Here is a 9,166-nt window from a genome sequence, read left to right on the forward strand (position 1 = left end):
AACAAACGTTAAAACACGAAGTCCGAGGTTCATTCATGTTCTGACGACAGGACGTACATTTATCATTAGATATATGTGATTGCGAATTTTTACCGTTTAACATTCAGATGAGTCCCTAAGACTTTGTAGAAAACATAGGTAGAAGAATAATAAATAAGAGGAGTCATTCGATCCCGATATAAAGTTACAAAAGAGAATTATTCAACAAGGAATGAGAGATTTTTGAGTTCACAGTGATATTTACATTATGAGATCATTTGAAAAACAGTAGAAACACCTCTCTACATACCTTTGGCAGGGAAAAGAAGGGGAAAAAAAGAATCAGGACCTACACGAGAAAGAAAAAGTGTGTCTAACGATTGTGTCGTCTGTTTAAATGTTCAAGCTGAGCTTCAATTGAGGAACGTGAAAAGTCGTCGTGTGAATGGTTGCAATTTTCTGATCAGTCGACATTGACATGCGATTGGAATCTGAAAATTACGAGAAGAAAAAATTGCACAATCTTCCATATCTTAACTGCAAAGTATTCTAATGCGATATTTGTTTGCTTGGTTGGAAGGAAAATCTGTGCAAAAGTAAATTGAACTAGTACCTCATGTAGTTAGCGGCAGTCAGACTTCAAAACGAAGAAAAAACGCGTAAGATATTCATACGATACGAAATTACGAGGTATTTTCATTGAAATATTCGATATTCCGCTTTTCGCTGAAATTCCTTTAAATATATTTCCCTAAAATCCCATATATAAGTCCGTTTGACAAAGTAAGCGCTCGGTCATCGCTATCAATAAATTATTTAAATCAGTTGTTTTTGTAATAATATTTATAATATAATGTAATAACAATAAAATAATAAATAATAACAATAAACATAACATATTTCTAATAATTTTTTATAATATTTTGTTGTTCAAAGTAAAAAAAAAACCAACCATACAAAACCAATTGAAAAAACATAGAAAATCATTATCAAGCCAAAAAAAAAACGCTTATGGAACAAAAAGGGGCCAACAAATTGGTACCACACTTGTCTGGGAGGTCTGGAAAAACACTGATATGGTCATTGGCTGAAAATCCACAAGTCATTGTATAGGAGCCATTTCAAAACCTCATTACGATCAGGAATTAGTAACGTTCATTAGCGCATCAAAAGTGGATCGATACGCCAGAGAATTTAAATTGGATTTTAATACTCGTAGTGGTAAAGGATTTCCACGTTGGGTAAACTTACATTTCTAATTAATAGATTTCTGATCGTATTTCGCCTTTTTTTTCCAAATAATACGAAATATAGTTTTTGAGTTTGCTTACCGTTTGGGTGCTTTCTGTAAGGTGATGAGGCGCTTGAGGGGATAAATCACTAATGGCTTTGAGTTTTTCAGGCTCTGACGAAGGCGATAACGCCGAAACGTTAGCCGTTGTTTAATAAAGACGATCAATACCAATCTTGGCTACAGCTTAAGGAAATCGATTAAAATTACGTTTCAACATGCCGAGATTCAGAGACAGTCGAACATGGGTAAAACGAAATATTTTTTCTTGAACGATACATACAAAACTTTCCTCACAAGCGATTGAGAAGAGCTAAAAGTCGAGAATTCCCCAATGTGTTGCCCTTTAAAAAAACCACAAAAGTATCATATTACTGTAACCGCCGATTCAAGCCAGGGATTCCGCTTGAAATCGGCAATGATGAGGTTGTTTTCGGTCCTGATGAAGTCCCTAAAACTCTTAAACATTTCTCTTTGTGCATCGGCCGTGCAAGACTCGTTTAAAAATTGGCATTTGAGGTGGTGAAGCACCTGTTGCAATCATCTGCAACGAATATTTCCGGCTAAAAATATTCTGCCGTGATTCGTTAGCGCTTCAATGATGAATAAATTTTATACGCAAAGGCGCTTAGCGGATAAAATCTGGAAGGAATTTACATGTATTTGAGGAGATGAGAAGACTGAACAACAATTTTTTCTCCTACGATAATCCGAATTCTCACAGCGAATATGTACATAGCGCAAAAAAAATGAGATGAAAAAATCCACGGATGAACGGTCTAACTACAGTACATAAATTGTTGCTAATACCTATTGTTCCGCGAAAAGGTCATCTAACAAAAATTGTGTTTCTAACGATAATATTCCGTCCAAATGTTCCAATTTTTTCAAATTGAAACATTTGGAAAAATTTTAAAATTCGAAAAAAGATCAAATTTCAATTACGTTCATACCTGAGGTTATTTCGATATTCTATTGTTCAGACAAATTTTTTTGTTTTATTCTCCGATCTACTTTTTGGAAATTAACATATAGATTTTCAGTAAAAAAAAATTACTCGCCAACAAATTGCACAAAGAAAAAAAACTTATTCCACGTTTATTCCGCAAACACTGCTCATCTATGTTTTCTCACTGTAGTACATAGTAGGACCGAAGCGTGTAGAAGTAGTCGCGTTCTAACGTACCTCGTAGGAATGAACTGGGTTCCCACGCCGTATTTTAGGACAATTAGAGGAATTGAGCTTACCCAAACTTATACTCATAATCAACATCCTGAACTCTATATTTTCCCACATGTCTTCCAACTACGTCATGTTCACGATACGCTGCCATTATAGTGCAAAAATATCACTACTGCTTACACCTTCGAGTCAATGGTAAAAATTAAAAATAGCCTCTCATGGGGAGGAGGAGGAGGAGGGGTGGGGTAAGGTCATAGAACAGTTTTTTTTTAATCTAACTAGAATCTGCACCACTTTTCTCTCTCCCTTCCACAAATCGTTACGTTGACCACAACGTGAAATTTCCAGCAATAAACCTAGTACAAATTTATTTGAAAAATTATACTAGAGAAAATTATATAAATAACAAATGTAAAATATGATGTTAAATGTAAAATAGATTAAATTAAATGTAGACGTGAATTCTAAGTGGATGGACGTTGAAAAGAGAGCGTTAGCACGTTTTTCAAATGAAATTTACTCAAATTAAAAGTATCTTACTTGGAACTATTCTAAGTCATAGGTAGAATAATATTAGTAAGTAGTGATAGTATAATTTTACAATTATAACTTTATATTTTATATTTATTACTTGTATAGTTTTTCCCTGGTACAATTTTACCAATAAAACCAGTTTTTTATTGATTCACTTGAGTTGTGGCCAAGATTAGTATTGATATTTATTAACAGTTGAAATTTCAGCGTTTTCGCTTCCGTAAGAGCCCGGAAAAGTCAAAAAAAGTTACGTATTCAATATGCGAAGATTCAAAGACGGTCGAATATATAAGAAATAAATTATAAATTATTAAATAAATAGTTAAATTACTATAAGTTTGACTTTGATTATTTATGTTTATTTTTATGTGCTTTCATATGTTTTTGCGAGCGTGTCAGCTTTAAACAAACCACAACATTTAAACAACAACCCTCACCATACAATAACAAACCCAACTTCAAATCTATGTTCACCTTTATCTGCGCATGGACAAAATCCACGTCCGAGCCTGGTAGCCGAACGTACGCTGATCGCCATTCATATGATGTTACACATTCGGACGAATATCTAAATACCCTGGACTTTGCGAAATTTTTTTTTAAAAATCATTAAAATAAAAAAAGTCACTGTTAGAATCATGAAAACGCACATAACAGTGTTGATTCCGTGGCATGGCGGCCTATGATGACCGTTGGTGCATTCGACGAATGTAGCTACGAATGAATGTTCAGAATCTTGCTGTACCTCGACAAAACTACCATTTCCCACTGGAAAGTTTTGTATAAACAAATAAACAACAGGTCATATTCGAATTCTGGACCTCCGTAAACTTTTTAATCTGCTAAATGATGTAAAATACGCAACGAAAAGATAGCTCCAACCCGGACAGGGATGTTTTTGCCTTTTTAAACTTTTTTCTGATTTTTTCTAAAGGGAAAACAGTGCAATATTTGTTTTCTACCACATGCACCAAAAAATTCGATGTCTCCGAGAACTAAAAATAAATTTTTATCTGAAATCATTTCTAATTTCACATCAAAAATTTTTTGAGTGATCCCTGCTCAAATGTTAATGAAAAGGATATTGGTCACTTCAAATTTCATGTCTTAATCGATAGCAGATCCTCACGTTTTCTTCCCTCATATGATTCCCCATTAACCAGTTTCTTTTGAGAAAATAGAACGAAATCGGTTTTTTTTTAGCGATTATGAAGAAGACGAAATCAAGTCTTTCAAACGAATTGCATGAAAAAAAATTACGAGATTGCATTAAAAATTCAGCCAAAATCCAAGTCAGCGTGGATCTCAATTTCTTGCATGCAATAGGTAAATACTATTCACGAAAGCGTATAAAGAACATTTTTCTAGAAATTTATTAAAGATAAATCCCAACAAATCCCATTACGAAAAAATTTTCGCTTTACGAAAAAAAAAATTGATTCGAACGGCATACCCATCCTGCCCTCAGAGCGTATCGTAACAGCATAAGGCTCACGTATGTATGTACTGTAGGAATTGTAAGAATACTGTAAGAATTTAAAAAGTATTGGCTTACTGTGGCCGAACGCGGGCTTATGCCTTTTCATAATTGTCGTCGGACACACATGTTCAGCTTCCGGAACTCCTAGATCCAACGATTTTTTCTGAAACACTGACGATAAACGTTATGTTCATGAGAGCGCTCCGTTGTAATGCAGAATCTTCCTGAACTTGTTCTTAGAAAATGATTTTCATTTTGCTTTAAAAAAGTGCATCACACCTAAAAAAAAAAAGAAATACATGGAAAAGAAAATAGAGGCTGGATTAAAACATGCCGAAACGAGGCAATAAACAAACCTCTATTGCTGGATAGTCGTAATTTTCCATACCACTCCCTATCGACTCTACTGGACCTTAAAGAAGGTTTTTTTCAAAGGAATTTATTCAAAGTAAAATATGCTCAAATAGTGTTTAACAATAAGTGCTTAAGCAAAAGATCAAATCCCCTGCGGCTGTCGTCAACGTATAAAAATAAATATAAAATAAAAAAATAACAATAATAACAATAATAAACGTGGAAAATACGAAAAATACAAAAAAAAATTGTTATTGATCGGTCTGATGTTGCTGATATCATGCCAAAATATGAGAATAAGGGTTCCGTGACATAATAGGGACATAGGGACGCAACTAAGATTTTTAAAAAAATTTTTTCACTAAGACAACCACCTTAAAGTCCATTATAGAATGATGAGAAGATTTTAATGCCACAAAATCATCGTCAGTCGGCTATTCTTGTACTTTAAAACAAAAGAAAAATGCACTGAAGCAAGAGACCAATAAAACACTTCTACTTTTTAAGGATTCAAGGTCTGGTGCGTAATCCTCTCGATTGAAAAGGATACCATTTGCTTTCATCGAGGAAAATGTAGAAATACATACCTAGATCTACCTCAATGCGATTCTGAGAAGAGCGGTGATTCTTTGGAGGCGAAGCAAAAAAAAAATGATGCTTCGATAAGTTTGAGCACTAAATTGCGGTATAAAAATCACTTCATCACAAATGTGATGCGAAAGATCCTCTCATAATAGTCATGAAAAAATGGCGAGCAGGTTGCTTTAAAAAATTAGTAATCTTGTTGAATTTATTGGAGAGAACTAAATAGAATTAGAAAAAAAAATATCAGTCACAACTAATATCGCAAAACTTTCTATTTTGTGTCTGATGCAAGCAACTCCCCAAACCTGAATCTATTAGATTTTCTCGGATCACGTAGAAGGGAAATTGTAAAATTTCTTTGGATCCAAAAAGGAACTCCAGCGGCCTGAGCCATTTTAATCTTCGAGACCAGCGCCGTAGCGAGGATTCAATGGTATGGTACTTTGCAGAACGACCATATTTTTCTAATACCCTTTTCTTGTAACAAAAAAATCATTCCTGAAGTTGAATCCATTTATTTGTAGCTATTTCAACGTTAACACTTGCATCAAAACAAATGAAAGGAGCTTTGAGAAATTTTTTGTGATTAATATTTTTTGAAATGTTTGTAGTTTCGGTTCAAGTTTCAGTTTAGTTTCAATAAGTTCAACAAAATCACTATCGCTGTTTTTTTTCAAAGCAAACCGCTTCTGTGGTGGTTCGAAAAACTTTTCATACTCTTTTACTTTTTCACACCCTTTACTTGTAAAAGAAACAATTTATTCCTGATTTTGGTCTTTTATTTGTAGCTATTTCATTCATGTAATGTTGAACATTTTTCAGAAATTTTACCTCTTGTACTTCTGATAATAGTGAATTCTAGTGAATCCTCGATACAGTATTTTAATGAGTTCAACTACAATCTCAAAATAAATCATGTTTGTAGACCACATAATGTACTACAACTGTCTGGATCGTATGTGATACGGTTGTACTAAATACATATTATATATTTGAAATTAATTAACATTCCTCGTATGTACTTAATTGAACCTTTGAGTCTGAGCCAAATTCGAAGCGTCATGAATTGACGCATGATGAATCCGTGATAATGTCCGTAAGTACATACGCTAAACACCAACATTAGAAAATTAGCCCGAAATTCGAAGTTAACACAACAAAGTGACCAGAAACATCCGTTTCCGTGGTCACCCATTAAGCACCATCATTTTTTGTGGTTTCACTTCGCTTCAGAACCCTCAGGGTCTCGCAAGCAGGAGAAAAATGCAAGGAGAAAACGCGAAAAAGTTGTGTCCAGATAAAGTCTTTCGATCTACAAATGAAAATTTCCCAGAGGTTTTAATCTGCGGAACATCGAATAGTTTCTTTATAGACAGCATATCACGAAATTGACAATTTTACCCATGAATTATGAATGACCCAATTACCCATGAATAGTTAGGGTTAGGGGGTGCAGATCACTAATAAAAACTCCTCACCCTCAAAGTCTCTCACTTGACGTGAAAAACGGCGTGAAAAACGGTCTTGTCGATCGAATTTCCTTACGAGGCACCCAACGACGTGTCCCGTACGCGATCCCTACTTACTTCTGTGAGATCCCAACATCGTAAATTTCCTTTTATGCTGCCCTTATGATTTAGATGTAATGGATTTGACTCCGCTTGACCTTCACTTCCAGTGAATTTCCTTTTCCACAAACTGAATTCGCGATATACATTACGTCAAAGTGCAGAATCGTTAGAAAGGTATATTATCATCCCCTGAAGGAACCAAAAAATATGATAAAATAAAAATATCTTGGAAAAAAGATAGGTTTTGACATTTTGTCTGCCGCTGACAGCTCTGAACAAGCTGGTGTTCATGGACTGGAAATCCTGAAAAAAAAACATGATCATTGGAAAAAAAAGAGGTCACTCACCGTATGCGAATGATGATGAAAAGCAGGATCTCAAGGCGATAATGACGAAAACCCGGACAATGTCGTGGAGATACATCTACAAGATCTTAGTGACTGGAAAGAAAAGAAAAAAACATGCTATACGTATATAAATTACGAGAAAAAAAAGAAAGAAAATAGATGAAATGAAGCGAAAAAGAAAAGCGATGGAAGTGAGGATTGGGAGGAGAAAATCACATGCTCATTCTGGATATGTTGTCTTAGCTAGAAGAGATAAAGGATAAAGTTCCGGGTGTATCAATCCGCTTTGGAATGTTTTCGTCCGGAAATCGATATCGTTGAGATTATATGAACGCGAGTTGACCTATACAATGATTTACGTTGGTCAGCCGTTGTGTGTAAACTCAGTATTTTTATCCTCCCGGACAATTCTGATACCAATTTATTGAAATCGGAAAGATGATGAAAGCCTGGTTCGCACCACGGCGGTTTTGAACCATCGACGGTGGTCGAGTTGCAGCCGGACCTCTTACCGGCTCCGCTATACGAGCCAATGATGCGATCGATATATGGGGAATGAATGAGAGTCGCGACAAAAAATGAAAAAGACACGTGAAAAAGCTCGAAATGCAAAGAACGAGGAATCTGAAGATTGAAAAAAAACAGAAATCTGAGCAAGAAAAAAAAACAAAAAAAAAAAAAAAGAAAAATGTGTGAATATTAAAAACCCTGGAAATGTATTTGAATGAAATATAAACGTAAATATAAATAAATATAAAAACAAATATAGAAATAAATATGTATATGAAATTCTTGTAAATAAATAAATGAAATAAACATCTAAAATGGATCCATACATATACATACATCTTCAACTACCTACTTCGTGCTCTTCCCTCATAGCGCCATAAATTCCTACGATTCTTAATTGGAGTCGAACGTGGCCCAAATTGACTGATTGATCATTTAATCGAGTAAATGCCTCTCAAAATATAAACTGACCAAAAAAAACTCCCGGAAAGTCTGTCGACGAACATAGAACTATAAGTAAACTATGGAAAACTATGAATTTGATTGTTCAAACGTTCTCATTTCCTGATAATTCAGCATAATTCCTTTTATGTTTCCTTATGGTGCGATTACAAGGTTTTTATTTGCCGGTATGGAAAAACAGGCGACTGCGCATAAATCGGGTTAGTATATGAGATTGAGTGCTTGACTTACGATGCAACTTATATTGGAGAGATTCGTAGGAATCATGAAATGAGGATCAAATAAATATGTGACAGGAAAAACGCCGTAAAAGTTTGATAACACCACCCGGAAGGTATAGACACAGCGAGGCCCACAACGGAAACAATTATGATGTGAAACGCGTGTATATGTATGTACCGGCTCACGAAACAGAAATATCGGCACGGAAGACGTTGGAGGCAGTTTTAAATCCTTAAAATAAACCCTTTAATGAATCAAAGGGATTAATGTTTGTCATTAACGAATGAATTCTTGTCACTTGTATCGATCTGTGATCTATAACTGTCTGATATTGAGTGTGTGTAGATCAAATCATCCATATTGTTGCCGGTGATCCACAGACAGCAATACTCATTCGTTGGTACACTGAGCAGTGACAAGTGTGTGCTAACGCCCGCCGCAAATCCGGCATAAGACTATTTTGAAAAGATATGGCTCCCGGTTTCACTACCTTAAAGGCATCACTCCACGAATCTGAGGTGGTGCGGATTTCCGGTGGAGTATTTGTACATGGGATCATAGATTATCGAGAGAAAGGTGATTCCGTCCATTTCTTCCCTAATTGCCGTAAAAGAAAGATGGAAGGAATCACAGTCCTCTCCATAATCT

The 9,166-nt window shown here is 35.1% G+C and overlaps 1 protein-coding gene across 2 annotated transcripts; it reads right to left on the minus strand.

Annotated features, from left to right (window-relative positions):
- Positions 1 to 392: 392 nt before the first annotated feature.
- On the minus strand, positions 393 to 7,400 carry RB195_012831 (uncharacterized protein; the record flags this gene model as incomplete). 2 transcript variants are annotated; one of them, XM_064202394.1, is made up of 6 exons in its annotated part: positions 393 to 470; positions 3,462 to 3,555; positions 3,638 to 3,755; positions 4,543 to 4,630; positions 4,824 to 4,879; positions 7,325 to 7,400. In XM_064202394.1, 6 exons carry the CDS (start codon positions 7,398 to 7,400, stop codon positions 393 to 395), a joined length of 510 nt encoding a protein of 169 aa, XP_064058275.1. The 2 variants fall into 2 exon arrangements, with proteins under 2 accessions (XP_064058275.1, XP_064058276.1); XM_064202395.1 differs by having other exon boundaries at positions 3,462 to 3,564.
- Between the last annotated feature and the right edge of the window lie 1,766 nt (positions 7,401 to 9,166).

Source organism: Necator americanus, chromosome V (genome assembly GCF_031761385.1).
Source record: "Necator americanus strain Aroian chromosome V, whole genome shotgun sequence".
NCBI lineage: Eukaryota > Metazoa > Nematoda > Chromadorea > Rhabditida > Ancylostomatidae > Necator > Necator americanus.